Source organism: Athene cunicularia (assembly GCF_003259725.1).
Source record: "Athene cunicularia isolate RWA chromosome 2 unlocalized genomic scaffold, athCun1 chr2_part1, whole genome shotgun sequence".
Taxonomy (NCBI): Eukaryota; Metazoa; Chordata; class Aves; order Strigiformes; family Strigidae; genus Athene; species Athene cunicularia.
The window spans coordinates 96,961,211-96,980,016 of NW_020799095.1; the positions used below are offsets into that span (position 1 = coordinate 96,961,211).

At 37.8% G+C, this 18,806-nt stretch overlaps 1 protein-coding gene across 2 annotated transcripts in view; it reads right to left on the minus strand.

The window, feature by feature from the left end:
- Nucleotides 1-1,655: 1,655 nt before the first annotated feature.
- Nucleotides 1,656-18,806, minus strand: part of CEP192 (centrosomal protein 192) — a 72,737-nt gene continuing 55,586 nt past the window's right edge. For both annotated transcript variants that reach the window (XM_026843153.1, XM_026843152.1), the window contains exons 37-43: nucleotides 17,649-17,728; nucleotides 15,639-15,734; nucleotides 14,042-14,161; nucleotides 10,182-10,303; nucleotides 9,167-9,290; nucleotides 8,627-8,685; nucleotides 1,656-2,584 (exon numbers count right to left, since the gene is read on the minus strand). In XM_026843153.1, the coding sequence (XP_026698954.1) occupies nucleotides 2,446-2,584; nucleotides 8,627-8,685; nucleotides 9,167-9,290; nucleotides 10,182-10,303; nucleotides 14,042-14,161; nucleotides 15,639-15,734; nucleotides 17,649-17,728 (740 nt within the window). In that variant the 3' untranslated portion in view covers nucleotides 1,656-2,445. The remainder of the gene's footprint in view (nucleotides 2,585-8,626; nucleotides 8,686-9,166; nucleotides 9,291-10,181; nucleotides 10,304-14,041; nucleotides 14,162-15,638; nucleotides 15,735-17,648; nucleotides 17,729-18,806) is intronic.

Genomic DNA, 18,806 nt, shown 5'->3' on the forward strand with positions numbered 1-18,806 from the left:
TGATTGAAATTTAGAGGCAAAATAATCTAGATTAAATTGGAAATCACTATCAATCTTAGAATGCATCCAAAATTTTTCTCAAAGAGCTATTTTATCCTGATGGAAACCAGAGTTACAAAGAATCTTACCACAAGAGGGACCATCATCTAACTGTGTGGAAACAACTAAGAACGTCCCAACACACAGTAAAATGTATAAAAATCACATACTTCTTATTAACAGATAGTCATCCTTCCTCCTCAGTGATACAGTTTCCTTATTAACAGTAATCAAAAAACAACTTCTACTGAGAAACCGAAGTTCTTGAGAAAAAGATAAAGGTTAATCAATCCCTCCAGAAACCGGTTCAGAAAAAACTACCATCAAGTTGAGCACTTAAGAATAAACTGCAGAGCTTACTAAAACGTCAGGTTTAAGTGGATGGTAAAGAATAGCTGTTAAGAGTAGTAAATGTATAGTGAACATGACTTCCATGAACGACACATTACAGGCCTTCTCTTTAATAGGTAAGACTTTAGCTACATTAACATATAACATGAAACAACAGAAGAGAATTTGTAGAACAGTTAGAGCTAATAACCCGAAATCCATACTACCCACATCTCACAAGGATTATTCTTGACTAGCAAGTGGCAAAGACAACTTTAGAATAGAGGGGAAGCTGGAAGATAATCAAGCAGGAGATGAAAAGGCTTGGAGGATTGTAACACTGAACTTTGTCTTCTTTGCACCTCTGGAAGACACTTCTAATTGTGCTTCTAAAACTGAATCAACATAGGCTTTTGGACACTAAGGTCTTTCTCAAATAAGCAGCCAAGCCTGCTGAGGTAAGGCAGCAAACAGAAAATTCCCTCCATTCCAATTCTGTATTCAGATATACACAGGCAACACTAGGGAAACATAGAAGCAATATCTATCTGGCAGAGAGAGGACAAGAGGAACACGGTCACGGTATCTAACAGACAGAAGCTTACATGTTGATGGGAGAATAAGGAGGTGGCAAGTCTTCTGATGTTTATTTTAGTAAATCTTCCCTTCCTCATTTCCAGACTGCTGAAAAATGGGGTTTTATGAAGAAACAGCAGCTGTAGCATACTTAAACGTAATACCAGTGGCATGCTTCAAAGGCAATGCACCGAGTACTTCAAGTTTTTCCTCCCCATTTTTTCAAATATCAGTTGTTCAAAAACGCAGTTAAACAATCTCACATTGAAAAGAATTTCACTCACATTTCTACCAACCTGAAGAAAGGAATAATGTACGTATGCTATGGCAGAACTATGCCGTCAAAAAACTACATTTCTAGCTTAAGGCAATTTCAGACCTACAGCTTCATGCTACAGAAATAACACAGTAGACAGAGCCAAAGGGTACAAAGGACATGGTAATAATGGGTAAGCTGTGGAACTGTTGTTCAATGAATCCTACAATATAAGGACTCAAAAAAATTAGAAAAAAGACAGTTTAGCACAGGAAAAAAAAACTTTTTGTTAAAAAAAAAACAGTGAACTTTTAGAGCTTACTGTCACATGAAGTTGTGGAAACAAGGTGTCAAAAGGGTTCAAAATGGTGAATAGATAAATTCACAAACAGGTCCATAAATGAAAAAAAAAAAAAGGGGGGGGGAATAGATGGGAATCTACCTCCCATCCCTAATCCAATGACTGCAGATTGCTGAGGAAATGCAAGCAAAGGGAACCAAAAGCAGCAGCCAGGCTTATGTCATCTCTCAAAGCAACATCTTTTCACCACTCTGAGACAGAATACTGGGTTAGATGAACCGTTCTGGAGGGCTGAAGGCAGTATTGCTCATGTTTAATTTACACTGTTTTCACATTGTTAAGAGTTGAAAACAATGCTTATGCCTGCCACTGAACCATGTAAAAAGTCTGGGGCTGACTGTCAGATCATCGATCTGGCCCCAGCTTTACCAGATAGAGATATGAACTCAACAGGTCGGCTGCTGTACTGCAATTCCTCCCCCTGCTCCCCAAAGGTCCCCCAAAAAATTAACACTACCTAAGAGTAGGCAGTTTGATCCCCCACCTACGTCAAGGAATCCTCTAACCAAAGACAGAAATCAGGTAGAATCAACTCTTAACACATAGATTTTATTTCTGTATTTACAATGCTTAAAATAAAATATATCAGTATCTAGCTATTCCTAATAAATGCAAAAATAGAAAACTTCCCTTTTTAACAAAAGTGCATAAACATAAATAGGAACATGATAACTTTAAAACATACAATGTTATTTCTCAGTGTTTTTACTGTGAAAACATATTTTTAAAACAAGCACCATAATTCATCTTACAGAAGACTTTCCATCAAAGCAGCATCACAGGGCAAAACAAGTAGGACATTAGTATGGAAATGTAGCAAATCTCTGAGTGTTTTAAATGGCATAAACTGTTATAAATTATTATAAACACTTCTGAAACAGTTCTATTTTTCTGCAATAGCTTTACCACGTAGCCGAATATTAACTGAGCCATATTCGGTCGTCAGCACAACGAAGAGACCTTCAAATTTTCCTTCTGCCTTTGGCTTGAACTGGACTGGCACATTGATGTAATGATGGGATCTGTAAAAAGGCAATTATGTGCATATTCATTGTTAATAAACAAATAAATCCTACCAGATAGAGAAATTCTTGTCTCATTTTGATTTTAACTAAAATAGTATATTGAATGTACACTGGATCATCAAGTTTATTTTTATAGATTTGATCATGTCTTATTCTTCTGAGGGACTTTGATTGTAAAGGTCATTCTTTCCTAGTTATTATACAAACTACTATAATACTTCATTGCTGCTAGTCTACCTAAACAAGTCTGGGCTGCCTCTTCGCAATATGGACAGTGCACAAACTATATTTAGAGCAAAGTTACTACATTCCTTTTCTTCATAAGTCACATGACAAGTGGACTAAAATTTCCAATTCTATCTGAAATTCCACCAGTTTGAAGCTAATAAAATAATTTCAATCACTTCTAAATGCCTCTGCATTAAGAAGTATTTTGCTGAATTTTTGCAAGTCAATATACCCATCTTCAAAAAGTGTTTTAAAGATTTTATATTACACCTTTTTAAGTTATATACTTCCTCACCTATTCAGATTGCCTAAAAAACCCCAAATGCAATGGGTGAATAATGCTCGAGGTTTGGACAATCACAAACTCTGCTGGGTAAAAAACTGTCGGGATGGCCGGGCCCAGAGAGTTGTGGTGAATGGAGCTAAATTCAGCTGGCGGCTGGTCACGAGTGGTGTCCCCCAGGGCTCGGTGTTGGGGCCACTCCTGTTTAACATCTTTATTGATGATCTAGACGAGGGGATCGAGTGCACCCTCAGTCAGTTTGCAGCTGACACCCAGTTGGGTGGGAGTGTTGATCTGCTCGAGGGCAGGGAGGCTCTGCAGAGAGACCTGGACAGGCTGGAGCCATGGGCTGAGGCCAACTGGAGGAGTTTCAATAAGGCCAAATGCCGGGGGCTGCCCTTGGGCCACAACAACCCCCAGCAGCGCTACAGGCTTGGGGAGGAGTGGCTGGAGAGCTGCCAGTCAGAGAGGGACCTGGGGGTGTTGATTGACAGCCGGCTGAACAGGAGCCAGCAGTGTGCCCAGGGGGCCAAGAAGGCCAATGGCATCCTGGCTTGTGTCAGCAATAGCGTGGCCAGCAGGGACAGGGAAGGGATCTGACCCCTGTACTCGGCACTGGTGAGGCCGCCCCTCGATTCCTGTGTTCAGTTTTGGGCCCCTCACTACAAAAAGGACATTGAATGACTCGAGCGTGTCCAGAGAAGGGCAACGGAGCTGGTGCAGGGTCTGGAGCACAGGTCGTACGGGGAGCGGCTGAGGGAACTGGGGGTGTTTAGTCTGGAGGAGACTAAGGGGAGACCTCCTCGCCCTCTACAACTACCTGAAAGGAAGCTGCAGAGAGCTGGGGATGAGCCTCTTTAGCCTAGTAGAAAATGACAGGACAAGAGGGAATGGCCTCAAGTTGTGCCAGGGAAAGTTTAGACTAGATATTAGGAAGCATTTCTTTCCAGAACGGGTTGTTAAGCGTTGGAATGGGCTGCCCAGGGAGGTGGTGGAGTCCCCATCCCTGAAGGTGTTCAAGAGTCGGGTCGATTTGGAGCTTAAGGATATGCTGTAGGTGGGAACTGTGCTAGGAGAACGGTTGGACTAAATGATCTCCAGGGTCCTTTCCAACCTAGACAATTCTGTGAATATCTTAAGTGTTAAAAGCCTACAGTGAATATTTAAAAAAATATAAGCTATAGAAGCAACAAACTGGAAATGCTGAGTGGCAGCATACTGGATTCCAAGGCTTCCAACAGAAATATCCAGCACTAACAGACAGGTAACAGTAACAGGCACCAGTAACAGGCACATATTGGCATAAGGAAAAATGAACAGCATCAGTTAGTAATACTGACAAAGACAGAAAAGATGGTTTTGTTTTCTTTTATTGTAACTTCAGTCTTCTCCTCTTGACAGTATTTAGTATTATCCAGTGTCCTCTGGAATAGATATTTATAAGTAAGCTTATATATAAGTAGGCTTATTTCCCCTACTTTTTCTTATTTTGTTCCTATCTTTTCATATTCCTTTCCTCTACACTAATCCAACCTAACATAATCAGACCGTGCTCTTACCCTTCTCCTATATTTGGAAATCATAATATTGGCCCTACATATAAGCCTGATCCCAACCTCATGTCATCTTTAGTGCTGAAGCAATCACACTAGCACATATTTGGGTTTTGTTTTCATTTGGTTTTTTTTAAACACATCCTGGTGAATCAAGTAACTTAAGAGTACACACTTTCAGAATAAAGACTTGTATGCTACTATATTTTTCAGTTGGATTAATACAAAACCAAAGCACTAATTAAGTTGTATTAAACGACAATCAACAATACAGCAAAAGAGTACAGCTAGATCAGGGTTTCATGTCTCACAGATTGCCAAGTGTTGTATAACAAACCTGGCATGCTCTGTCTCTTTATCCATCTATAATATATGGGATGAAGATATTTACTTGGCTTTATTTAAAAAAAATATATAAATGAAGAATATCAGTATGACTATTTAATCTGTAACTGATGTATTATATTAAAAGACATACATTTTAGTAAGAATAGAGTTAGAAGCTGCATACAACCAGGCCATCTGAGAATTTACAAAAATAAAAGTAATTTCAGTATAAAGTCAGGAGGGATGAACAAGTCTATAAAATCATCTCAAAACTAATATATGCATGGTTCCTTACATATCCTAGACTTACTTGAAAAGAACAGTATAATCAATCTCAAAATTATACTATCAGAAACTCAGCACTAAGTTCCATATCACTTTTAAAGAGAAGGCCAGATCTGGCTGTCAAACACCGATTTCCAGAACACATACTAGATGACCCCAGTGTTACTGAGGCAAAGCACAGTTTCTTTACATATGACAGCTATATTCAATTCCATTTGACCTCTGAATTCAGGTCCATTTGGTTGGTGCTATACACATAATCATTCTTCTCTAAAAGCAGAATTAGTCAGACATTACTTAAGAGTTTGTTTTGTAGCAGTCCATTATTTCTCACAACTGGGATAAAGCTCAAGACACTTGAATTCTCATGTTTCCTAATCCAAAGAGAAAGATGCTATTTTAATTTTCTTCAACTAACAAAATGTGAAAGTTCATATTCCAGCTACAACAGCCCTTTAGGCTACTATGTAGAATAAATGTTCTTAGAAATGCAGCAACCTTAGAGATTTTTCTGAAGTACAGTAGCCACGAACTAGTCAAGAATAATAGTGGTCAGGACAACCAGAATTCCCCTGCAATTAACTGGTTTTTTTCTTAATGAAAAGTTTTACTTTACTTCTCATACTTCTCACTATGCCTGCAACTCGTCTATCGATACTATATGGCCTTTACAGGTTGTTGCATCAGTTTGAAGTGGTATTTCTATGGCAGGTATGTCTGAAGCCTACTTCATAGACGAACAAATACTGTAGTCCCCTAAACACAGTAGCAGCAATAGCTAAGTTTAAAAAGAACAGTATGGGTAAACTGCATCTACGCCATAGTCACCAGATCTGTGGTCAACAGATAGTAACTCCTGACACCCAGAATGGTGGCTACTGGAAACAAAAATAATGGCAAGCAAAAAACAGGTTTACCTTCTAGTAATATATGAACTATATACTAGCCTGTAATCAACTTATTTCAGATGGCTTCTGAAGGCAATACAATAAAAATGCCTTCGTTTTCGAACCTTTTTTTTTAAATAGGCATAACCTGGTAGTCCTTCCAGAAACAGAACCTAGCCAAAGGTTTTTAAAAAGTCAAGTGTTTTTTAAAAAGTTTCATCCATATGTTTATAACACTTAAGAGTCATCTTGTTAAAGGTGTACTCTTTGCAGGAAAAAAAAAATCTACTCTGTCAATAAACAAAACTCCTCTTCTGAATGCCAATTCCAGACAAAATCCCTTCCCACCCATTCTTTTCAGGACTTGTAATATTAGCTAAATGACATCTCTCTGGTTAAAAAACAAAATATACACTTTAAAATGTATGGTGAAGATTGTTAAAATTCCTTTTTTTTTTTCCCCCCCTTACAGTTTTGGTTGTAAGATACTATATTTGAATAAAGGCCATTACTATTTTCAGCTGAGCAAACTGTGGTAAAGGAACCAGTAGTGCTACATATTGGTACTTGTGATGACATAACCAACTGAACAAGAACTGGCAAGCCACTGTACCAGCTTCAGAAGGTCAGACTCTTGATTACTAAACACAAATACAAACTTGCAATTCCATTATCGAAATTTGAAACTTGATTACACAGCATAGCTTTCAAATTTGGCCCTCAAAATGAAGAGCAGGCAAGCGACCACATTTACTATATGACACGTTTTTGGTTCAAACACACAGGTAGGTGGTACTATTTTTAAACTCTTTTAACATCCCAAGTTCCTTCAAACAGTTTTCTTATCCAATTACTTCTGAATATTACTTTGTAAGATGTCCAGTTAACCTAGTTCAGAAGGAAACAGTTAACACTGGCTTTCTTGAAATCCTCCTTGATGCTGTTCTCAAATAAAAGCAAGTTAAAGATATCCTTTTATCACTTTTTTAAAAGCATCTTTCCAAGCCAAGTAACTCTTCTGTGCTTTATGCTCTTAAATGGGAGAGCTTCTTCAGAGAGCTATGTTGACTTCAGGTAAATGAATTTTTAAAAAGGTAGGAAAAGCCAATATTTACAACTGAAGAAAAAAGAGCTGAAGTTACTAGAAAAAAAGGTTGTAGAACATTATCAGAAGGTGCAGTATATTCCACTGATAACCTTTAGAAACAGTAGACTGAATTTTAAACTTCTTATGTCTACTTTGGATAAAAGCAACAGGAGTTTATCATCTCTCACAGAAAATAATATCAAATAGCTTTTATAGCATTCCTCAAAAATATTTTTTAAATATCCAAGTATCTTCCAATGAAATTACTGATTTTTTTTCCAGGACACTCAAGTCACCCTGTCCTCTGTCTACAGTTATACAGCCTCAGACAGATCTAGGCTCTCATCTTTATTTGGATAGATTTTAAATTGGTCACTGCCTCCATAAAAAACTTCTGTGCAGTCTAATGTGACATATTTATTAAAAAGATGCCAGTTAAATTGAAACACTGGAACAGACGCCTAAGTGGAATTATAACACTTTGCACTCAAAAGTGGCTTTAAGAAAACCTTGAATGCCTGTGGCTAACACCACCATAGCCCTGTCTTTATAATAAATGCTTAAGTATCATTGGCAAACAAAAAACTAGATTAGGAGCGAGTGTATCTAGTTCCATTTATGATTTTGCTCACAATTTCTGGTCTGTATACCCTTAACTTCCCCATCTTTAAAACAGGAACCCATTTAAACACTGAGAACATATGCTGTATGACTTCTAATGAAATGGTTGCATTTCTGTTTTCCTGACAATCCCACTGTTACAGATGAGCACATGAGATGCTATACTTCTTGAAGAGATGACTAATAGGACTGTCAAATACTTGTTGTAATGAACTCAAGATGTCTGGGTTTATTCTGGGGGACTGTTACCACCAACTTGAAAACCCCTTTTATGCAGGTAATATGCTGAAATACTTGGTATGACCAGGCAATTCCACTGGCTGCTCAAACCTTGTATTTGCCGAGAATCTTTGATGCAGCTCTGCAGGTCTGTCAAATTAGAAGCATGATGAAGGCAATTTGCTTGGTCTGTTGTGCAGAAATTATAAATGGAAGGAATGACTTGATTGTGCACCGCATGCCAAATGGTTAAATGAAGCATTAGGCTTAGCATTAAAAGCAGCAGCACTGTTCGAAACAATTTGCAGGGAAGAAATTGGCAGATGCAGAAATAACTGTGTGGGCTCATTCTGCTTCTAACCAAGATTACAGAGTACAGTTTAGCAAAAAAGAAAAAAAAGCACACCAAAAACCTTTAACTAGACAGCCAGAATGTTGGATATTTATATCTACATTTTAGCACTGTATGTAGAGAGAAGATATTTATCTTACTGAATTACTTGTTTAATTTTTTTGTTAGGAGAGAATATTAGCAAATGCATTACTCACCTTAGAGAGTATTTCGAGTGCTTGACATAGAAAGGCTCTCTGGGACTTAGAAATTTCAGCTGTAATTGAATACAAAATGCTTAAAAGTGCACTATATCGAAGCCTATCATATTCAATTTATGACATGCTTAAGATAAAACAGGTCATTTACAAATACAGCTTTACACGGACCCAGGGTTTAAAAAGAAAGCTTGCCCACATTTGTGCATAGCAAGAAAAAAAAAAAAAGAAAAAAAAATCACATCGCAAGATTTTAATTAAGTTTAAAAATAAAACAATCAGGGTAATAATAAATCTATGTGAACTATATTATTTTTTTAGTACAGGTATATTACAAATACACTCAGTGATTCAGTCAAACAAAAGAAAATTAAAAAATTACTGGAGAGCAAAATTCTTCAACTATAACACTGACTTTTGAAACTAACAAACTAAGATTTGTACTATTGCAACCTTCTGTCAGGAGTTAAAAAAACAGCACAGTTGAACTGTTGGAAGGTCTTAGGAAAATATATTTAAAATAAAGTCTGTCAAACTTACCAACTGTGTTGTAAAGGAATTATTCCGCAAGTTGACCTTCAACATGCATGATTCCCCAACTCTAGTTGGAGGAAAAGTATACAGGTCTTCTGGTGCATAGACCCCTCGAATTACCACATTCTGTCTAATTTGGAAAAGGAATTTCATATATTATTATTTCCTACTTATATGGTCTAGACGTATTGACTGCATATTTCAAGTTAACAGGTGTATTTTCTGAGACTAAATCAGAAAAAATAGATAATAAATAGATACTAATAGCATCAACTCTCTCACAAGTTTTATAGGCAGTATGTTTTAGCCAGAAGATATGAAAGCATCATTGTGGCATAAATATTGGTACATTTCCTTATACACACTTTCATAAACTGAATTCTTTCTCCATATGCTTTGAGAACTAGAATCTTCTCAGAGATGCCATGTTTAACCAAAACATTTTACTCCCTTGCTATATTCACAACATCTCATAGTAAAAGAACCGGCAACTAAGACTAAGGAACAGCAAGGTTAACACATGCAGGACAGGGGTCTTCTCAGAAGTGACTTTACAGTTCTATGGAGTCTCCAAAATGAGAGTACACAAAAAGTATACACAAGATTCTGCTGTTGACACCAACCCATTTACAACAGCAAATCATGGTTAGGCAATTTAAAAACCCAACTGAAAAGAAAAATCAAGGGAGGTTGAACAATACAAAGCCATTAAGAGGTCTGGTAAGTCTTTTTTTGCAGATGTTTACCCTTCAACTCTTAGAATCACAGGATAATTCAGGTCAGAGGAGACTCAGGAGGTCTCTAGTTGCTCTCATCAGGGTCAGCTGCGAGGTCAGACCAGGCTGCTCAGCGCTTTGTCCAGTCAGATCCCAAGAACATTCTCGGACAGAGACTGCCCAGCCCCTCTGAGCAGCCTGTTCCACCACATAGCTGTCCTAATGGTAAAAAAGGTTTTGGTTCCTCCCCCAACCCCCACCTTTTACCCAGTTGCAGACTCATTTCAGGTTTTGTCCATACTTACCCTGATTTAATTGTACGTGCTTCAGAGTAAACCTTCATTTCTGGTATAACTGGAAGCTCAGTTTTTGTGAGAGCACTTGCAGAAGCTTTCACAATTGAAGCTTCATTTTCTGTTTTAGCACCCTATTGGCAAAAATAGAGAAGCCTTTAAACTTTGCATTAAAAAGCATTTAAGTACTCAAGTATGTAAGTCATTTCCCTTACCCAATCCAAGATTTTTTATTTAAAGTATCAACTTTCAGGAACAGTAAAGTCTGGATCATTGAGACAGAAGTAATGATTTAGGAAGAATACTTTAACAGGCTTCTGTGTCTTATGAATACTTTGCTACAAGCCAGTTCACAACCACCTAGCAGCACAGGTGGAAACTTGAGAAAGCTGCTAGCAACAAAGATTTTACTAAAAGCCAAAACGAAAAACAATTCCTCTGCAGATATTCTGCCCATATGCCTCAAGAACAGCAAAGTCGGCTAAACAACTGCTCAGAAAGAAGGAATGTGTAAGTCATCATTATAATTTGAATTCTCTCAACAGCAAAAAGCTTTATAATAATTTTCTATTATGAACAACACATCCCTCTCAAAGAAAGGTCTCTCCAGAGAAATAGAATCTGATAATGCATTATATGGAAATTGTTACATTCAGAAATTAGGCCACAGTATTTGCCACAGTCAGGATATAAGACAACCAGATAACCCTAAGGAAGTACTCTGTCAAGTAGCCAATTTCAAATTCTGCGTTGTTTAACAAATCTAGCCAGGTACTGTTTGGAGCCTCTTGGATCACAACACCTTAAAGTCAGAGAACCAGAAGAACCTCCTACACTTATGGTCGTACAATGTTATCTCAGTTTTTGAAACTGTGCTGACGTTTTAGACAGGCAGTTGATTCCCTCACACAGGAAAGCTTAAAAAAATAGATTCATCTTCAATAGAACTGCTATGACAAACTTGTCTTTTAGACATTCCCTTCTACTGAAAGAGCTGCTAATCAGTCTGTCAGAAATAGCAGCAGCCAAAAAAAAAAATCTTCATTTAAAATAATATTTTTCAGTTGCCAATAACCCATGAACTGCAGTAGAACCCAATACATAAAGACAAGAAAGAATCTGTACATGTGTCTTGTTTCAAGAGCTTTTAATTTTCCATGTAGTAAAAAAATTATGGGTGTCATGCCTCACTGTTATCATTCAAATTCTAATTTATCAATATGGCAAGTTTACTGCATGAGAACAAGGCACATTATGGAAAAATATCAGAAGTTCCCCCAGTCTTTAGAAGGGCATCTTGAAGTACTGTGTGCTTTACCGTAGCTCCTACTGACTGTTTCTGTTTCAAATAAAAGCAGTATGTTAACACTGTCCAGATGGTTACAACTGAGTGCAGTTGTTCCAAAGCAACCTCAGGACCATAGAGATTTGTTTAGCTTTAAAATTGGAATTATTTTGCTCACAGAGCTCAAAAAGATTTTTCCTTCTCTCACTCATAGGATACCCAAAGATGAAGCTTTGTACTGCTGATAATAATAATCAAATCAGGACTCTTGGTTAGCAGTATGCTTTGTGTTAAGTATTAAGAAATTCAACTGTGTTGCAAAATGAAACATTAAAAAGGTATATAGTTATGCAGCTAAAGTACATAAACCATGTAAACTAAGAAGTGGCATGCACTTAACATTTGTCCTATCTTCAAACATCAGGGATTCTTCATGAAGTCCTCAACTTTCTATATGGTAAAGGAGCTATCAGAACTTATGTGCTGCCTCAGCCTTCAGGCAGGTTCTTGCTAGTTCCTTGTCTCACCCAGAAAGGACCAGTAATTAGACCAAAATGCCAATCTGAGATGTTTGTGCACAATGATGATACTCATTCTTAGCTCAATGATCTCAGAATAATACCTCATGGCAGCCTAACAAATGTTTCTCTGAAAAAGAAAAAACTAAGTGTCAAAAGGTTGGGGCAGTAAAGCACATGTAGAATCCCTCCCTTCTTTATCTATGGGATCAGTTCTGGAGACATGCCTTCTGAGCTCTTGACTATGGTTTCCAGTGGCAGAGACTGAAAATGCATGCAGAGCATAATCAAAGTCACAGTTTGTCAGATTTTTCAGGAAAAAATGAAAATGATACCACTGATTTTCTTAACTTCACTTTGTTCTTTCAGATCTTTCCTGAGCTCTTTCAATTTTTCATTTCTTTTGAAACAGTGCTATAAATAAATACCACTCAGTCACTGAATGAGTGTGAATGAATGACAGTCAGTCAGTCAGTCTTCCCACTGCATTCCATCAAAAGTCACATTAACCAGAGCCATAGACCTCTGCCTCAGAAAACCTAGCAGGATCTAAGTCCTTTTCAAACTGTAGTAACACAGTCTAAATTCTTGATCCCTAGGACATAATAGACTACTGACTTGTCTTCTGAACTAAAATCGGAGCTGATGAAAAAGCTACAACAATCTAAGTAAAGGTTCTGTGTTGACACCCTTTCCAAACAAATGTATAGTTCCTTACCTAGTTGATAAACAAAGTATTGCCCTTTCAACTCTTTTTCAAAGTGATCATGACACATTGCAAGTATTTTCTACAAAATTTTTCCCATAGGCACAAATAGATGCTGGAATGATCTAATTGTTAACAGCTTTGGAAAAAAAAAAAAAACAAAAAAAAAACACAAATCTGACATGGTAGTTCAAAAAACATTAATATCAAGTTGTGCTGCTCAATAACCAGTCACATTTTAAGAATTCTTCAAAACTCCAGATTTCTGATAAAGAATTCATCCTCTCTCAATTTCAACTAGCTTTCAACAGACAAACGACACAGACATTTTCCTCATTTTAAGGAAAATTATGTTCAAAGAATTAGATGAAAGCTGAGTAAAACCCCCTCCTCAAACAAACATTATGCAGGTCTCATTCTTCATACCCAAGTCAGAAGTTATTTAAAATAAAAGTAAGATACCCCAGCAGAAGGATAAGTAAGGTCCCTACTAGTGAAACAGGCTTGGTACTCTAAAGAAAGATCTCAATTCCTTACCTGGGCTCCTCAGAAAAATCAAGACAAACTCTCTGGAGAAGACTGCAAAGCATATATAGCAGTCATCCGATACTGAACGTACAAAGCTCTTCATATTCAGCTCATTTAACTTATCATTAGAATTAACTCTATTACTAACTGTAATAGATTCTCCATCCTATGTAGACTCCTCTTGTATAAATGGTGAAGTAGGGATTAAAAGCAAGGTAAGGAGTGAGAGCAAATAAAACCAGTTCTAGCTCCCAAACCTCTTCTTCCAAGTCTCACCATAAAATTAGAGCTAAGGAACAACAGGGGAGCAACAGAGAGCTCAAATTCAATCATTCCCATGTACAAAACCCCAAAATCACCCCCATCTACATTGTTACTCTCATAAAATACTCAAATAGATTCTATCAGAGACACATCCATACCTCCAATATGTATATTTGAAAATTCCAATAATGCATTAAGTTATATATTATAGCAAAGGTCAGTTACTTTGTTTTCTATTTACAAAAATAAAACTAATCCACTTAGTGTCTGATACCAACAAATCTGCATCTACAGAAACAATTCCCAAAGAAGGCAGGTTTGTCTCTACTTTCTTTGAGCAAAATAAAATTTTGTGTATTAAATGGCAAAAGATAATGCATTATCAGATAAGCAAGATGAAAAAGGTATTTCTGTAACGTAAGAAAAACAATACAGTGTAGACCAACAAAAATATCAGCAGGGTTTCTTTTCAGAATATGCCAGTGCATATCAGAAAGAGTACTGTATAGTAAAATTAAGATGTTATCAAGGCTGTCTATCAGGACAGCATTTACAGCATTTAAATACTCACCGCTCCAGAAAGCTGAAATTTTAGTTTGTGTTTCCAACTAGGTTTTTCAACTGGATGACACTCAAGGTCCCAGAACTGTGAGTAATCCCCTTTATCTCTAGGTAAAAAGACTACAGCAACCTAACAAAACAAGAGAAAAATTTTGCAGAAGCTTATTATCTATACAACTTCACAATTCAACCTAAATAAAGTTACAGTTAAGTCAGCACAAAATTTCCATACTACAGAACACACAATCCACACACAGGTGATCTTGCAGAAAACAATACAGCTTATCTACCTCTGCCCACAAGAGAAAAAGTTCTGAAGAAATACATTGTGCAAACAATCTCAAACAAAATTTGAGTCCAGCTAATCTGCTTCAAGTGCTTGCACAATTATTTCTATTAGTAAAACAGGGAGAAGGGGACCAGAAGAAAGATGTGCAGCTGAAAGACAGTAATACCTTCCTTCACCTTGTCAACTAAGCTGTGCTCCTCCAGCTCCAAGTCTGTAAGCACATCATGCTACAATTACTAGAAGGCCTGAAGTTTAAACCAACTTGCAGGCTATTCATTTGATCATCCCTAAAGGTCACCTATGCAACAAAGGCTCATCTCCATCTTAGCACTGTGCCAGGTTAATTCAAGAGTAATTGTAACATTCTCAGAGTTGAGGTTGGGGGAAGAAAGAGAAGTGGAGCAGCAGATTACATCACTACAGCTATATCTAATTAGCCAAATATTACCATACCCACTGCAAAAAACAGCAAAACATTATAGCACTGTACCATAACAGCTCCAGCCAACAGCCTGACATAGCAACAATGTAAATGTTTTTCAAATAGGCCTGAACTAGGATGGCTAAGGCAAACAACTGTTTAAATTCAAATAATGCTTTTCAATATTAAGAAATAACTATGGAACTAAGCTTTTTATGTCTTGTAAATAGATTAAAAATTGCACCATCATAGAAATAATGTATTTAAGGAATGTCACAATAATCCATGAAGATGAACAGACAGAATTGAAGTAGCATTCAGGGAGAAGGTGAAGGATAAAAACCCCATAGAAACCCACTCAGTACACCCTTGGATTTGCTTTATAATTGTGGTTATGAAACCCTCTACTGGCCAGGAGATAAAACTGCAAGTCAACTGAAACCAGTTCTAGGAACAGACAACTGTTCTTGAACAAGTATGACAAGACTGCTTCTAAGGGAGGGAAACCAGTTTTCACACCAGTTTCTTAAGAACCTAGTATTATCTGCGGTTTTCTTGTATATTTTTATGAAACAATAACAATTGTCTATTCTAGAATAATTTATCTTTTAAAATCAAAAAAAAACCCAAAACAAAAATACCACTATGTCTAAGTCAAACCACATACTGCATGATTTCTTAGAATCAACTCAGCTGATATAACAGCTGTGCTAAGTAGACACCAATTACCTGATACACTCCAGAAACCAATTTTGGAAGGCCAGCATTTTATCATTATCAGAAAGTCTGACCACCTTCAAAAATTCAACTGTTATTTCAGAGAATTTCTCATGCAAGAGCCTATTTTACAACTGAAATACATTAATATGCTTGAAATATTTATAAATGTCAGTTTACCTTCTCTTCTCTGTGAGCTTCAAGAGTACCAGAAACACGGGAAAATCTGAAAACAGAGTAGGTAACCCTATACACAGAGGCAGTTCCATCCACATCCTGCAGAGAAAGTTATGAGTCAGTTACAGAAAGCAAAGTGGGGGGTGCTGTGTATGTTGTCTACCTTGACTTCAGGCAGGCCTTTGACACCATTTCCCACAACATTTTCCTGGAGAAACTGGCTGCTCGTGGCTTGGATGGGCACACACTTTGCTGGGTAAAAAACTGGCTGGATGGCCGGGCCCAAAGAGTTGTGGTGAATGGAGTTAAATCCAGTTAGCAGCTGGTCACGAGTGGTGTCCCCCAGGGCTGGGTGTTGGGGCCACTCCTCTTTAACATCTATATTGATGATCTAGACGAGGGGATCGAGGGCACCCTCAGTCAGTTTGCAGCTGACACCCAGTTGGGTGGGAGTGTTGATCTGCTCGAGGGCAGGGAGGCTCTGCAGAGAGACCTGGACAGGCTGGAGCCATGGGCTGAGCCCAACTGGAGGAGTTTCAATAAGACCAAATGCCGGGGGCTGCCCTTGGGCCACAACAACCCCCAGCAGCGCTACAGGCTTGGGGAGCAGTGGCTGGAGAGCTGCCAGTCAGAGAGGGACCTGGGGGTGCTGATTGACAGCCGTCTGAACAGGAGCCAGCAGTGTGCCCAGGGGGCCAAGAAGGCCAATGGCATCCTGGCTTGTGTCAGCAATAGCGTGGCCAGCAGGGACAGGGAAGGGATCTGACCCCTGTACTGGGCACTGGTGAGGCCGCCCCTCGATTCCTGTGTTCAGTTTTGGGCCCCTCACTACAAAAAGGACATTGAATGACTCGAGCGTGTCCAGAGAAGGGCAACGGAGCTGGTGCAGGGTCTGGAGCACAGGTCGTACGGGGAGCGGCTGAGGGAACTGGGGGTGTTTAGTCTGGAGAAGAGGAGGCTGAGGGGAGACCTCATCGCCCTCTACAACTACCTGAAAGGAGGGCGCAGAGAGCTGGAGATGAGTCTCTTTAGCCTAGTAGAAAATGACAGGACAAGAGGGAATGGCCTCAAGTTGTGCCAGGGAAAGTGTAGACTAGATATTAGGAAGTATTTCTTTCCAGAACAGGTTGTTAGGCGTTGGAATGGGCTGCCCAGGGCAGTGGTGCAGTCCCCATCCCTGGAGTCAGGTCGACATAGCGCTGAGGGATCTGGTGTAGTTGAGAAGAGTCAGTGTGAGGTTAATGGTTAAACCAGATGACCTTCAAGGTCTTTTCCAACCTAGATGATTCTGTGACTACTGACTTCCAGTTTAGAAGTGGTGCACTGCCTGCAATATGGTACACTCAGTCTTCTGGGCTACAGCTAAGAGTGCTACATAACAATTTTTCTTCATTTCACAGCAACAGACCACAATAATTCTAGCATAAAAATCAAAGTGACCATCACAGCATTTCAGACTATCAAAAAAAAAAATCAGGAAGCATTTATAAACATCAGTGATACAGCTACAGTAATTACACAAGCGACAGCAGTGTAATATCCTTAAATTTGTATTTAGTCTTAAATCCTAACTTAAATTACCTACAGAGATACCATGTACACATGTACAGTGTAACTCCAGCAGCACAAGTCTCAATACAAGGCAAGTCCAGAATTCTGGAGTCAAAAGGGGGACACACCTTTCATGTATGCTTGACTACTTAATGAAATCCAGATGAGGATACTGGATAAGCACAAGCAAACTCTAAACTAGTAAGTGAACCAGAAACTGTCCCACAGAGCATTGACTGATTCAGTCAGGAAACACATTTGAGATGGAAAAAAAAAAACACAACCAAAAACCAGTAGAACATTTCCCTGATACGGACACAGGCGAAAAGAAAATTTTTAACTGAGCTCATGCTCAAACATATATTCTTTGAGAGGATGGACAGAGAAAGAGAGCAGCAGTAAGAGAGAAGAAAAAAAACCCAAGAGATTTGCATAAAACTACCAACACGAGCATTCACTCACTTTAACATAGGGTGGTGCAAAAGACGACAAGTGCCACTTCACGTTTTCATCCCCTTTATTCTCCATTTCCAGATAACTCTCTAGAAAAGAAATATTGGACTAATATATGAAATGTTTTTGTTCAAGTGTTCAAGTATCTTCAATGGAAAGAGATTAAACAGCAAGACACCCAGCAGTTTAATGGAAACAATGTTCATGATGCCAACTCCAAGAGCAGACTCAAACAAAGCACTGTCATAAAATTCTTGAAAGCTTAGACAAAAGAAATTTGGAAGTAAAATCTTCTAGTGAAGAACCGTATTGAAAGTGTTTACAAGAAATAAAATGAGACCTAAATCTCACTCTAAACAACCCTAAACCAGTAACAGATAATCCTCTAAAAGAACCTGAAGCATATCATTTGATACTACATGAATATATTGCTGGTAGTAGGAAATGAGCTCATATAAATACAGCACATGACAAATAGTAGAGATGTAAGTCACCTCCAGCAGTCTCAGTTTATTGCATTCAGGTTTTTGGCAGATAGATACCTTCACATACCAATGCACAATACCAAAAACACCCCACAAGATATCCAACTCCTTCCCAAGTTGTTTTTTTTTTTCTTGTTGATCTACACTTTGACTGTTCAAGGAGAAAAGACTGACAGCATTCTAGTTTGGGACCAAACAAATAAAGCTACATCAAATAAAATCTGTTCTCATCCTATTAAGGATTTATTACTCAGCACACACACACACACACATATATATAAATATATATATAATATAATTATATATATATAATATATAATATATATATAAATATTTATGTAATATAAATATACTATAAATATAATTATATATTATATATAATATAATGTAGTATAATTATATTATATAATTTAAATATAATATAACTATATAATGTATAATATAAATATAAATATATATAAAAATAAAAAATATTAAAACCTCAATAAAAAGCTTATTTTTACTTGCAGAAAGGAAAACAACTCACTGACATTATCAGAAAATCCCAACTGTGATAAGCATATTTCACACCTTGAAATGTGCCTCTTGGTAAGAATCAACAGAACATCTGTAAGATCATCTCAGCCTAGGGTAGCACTTCAGGAAGTTAAACTGCATATATATTATATGTTATATGGGACTT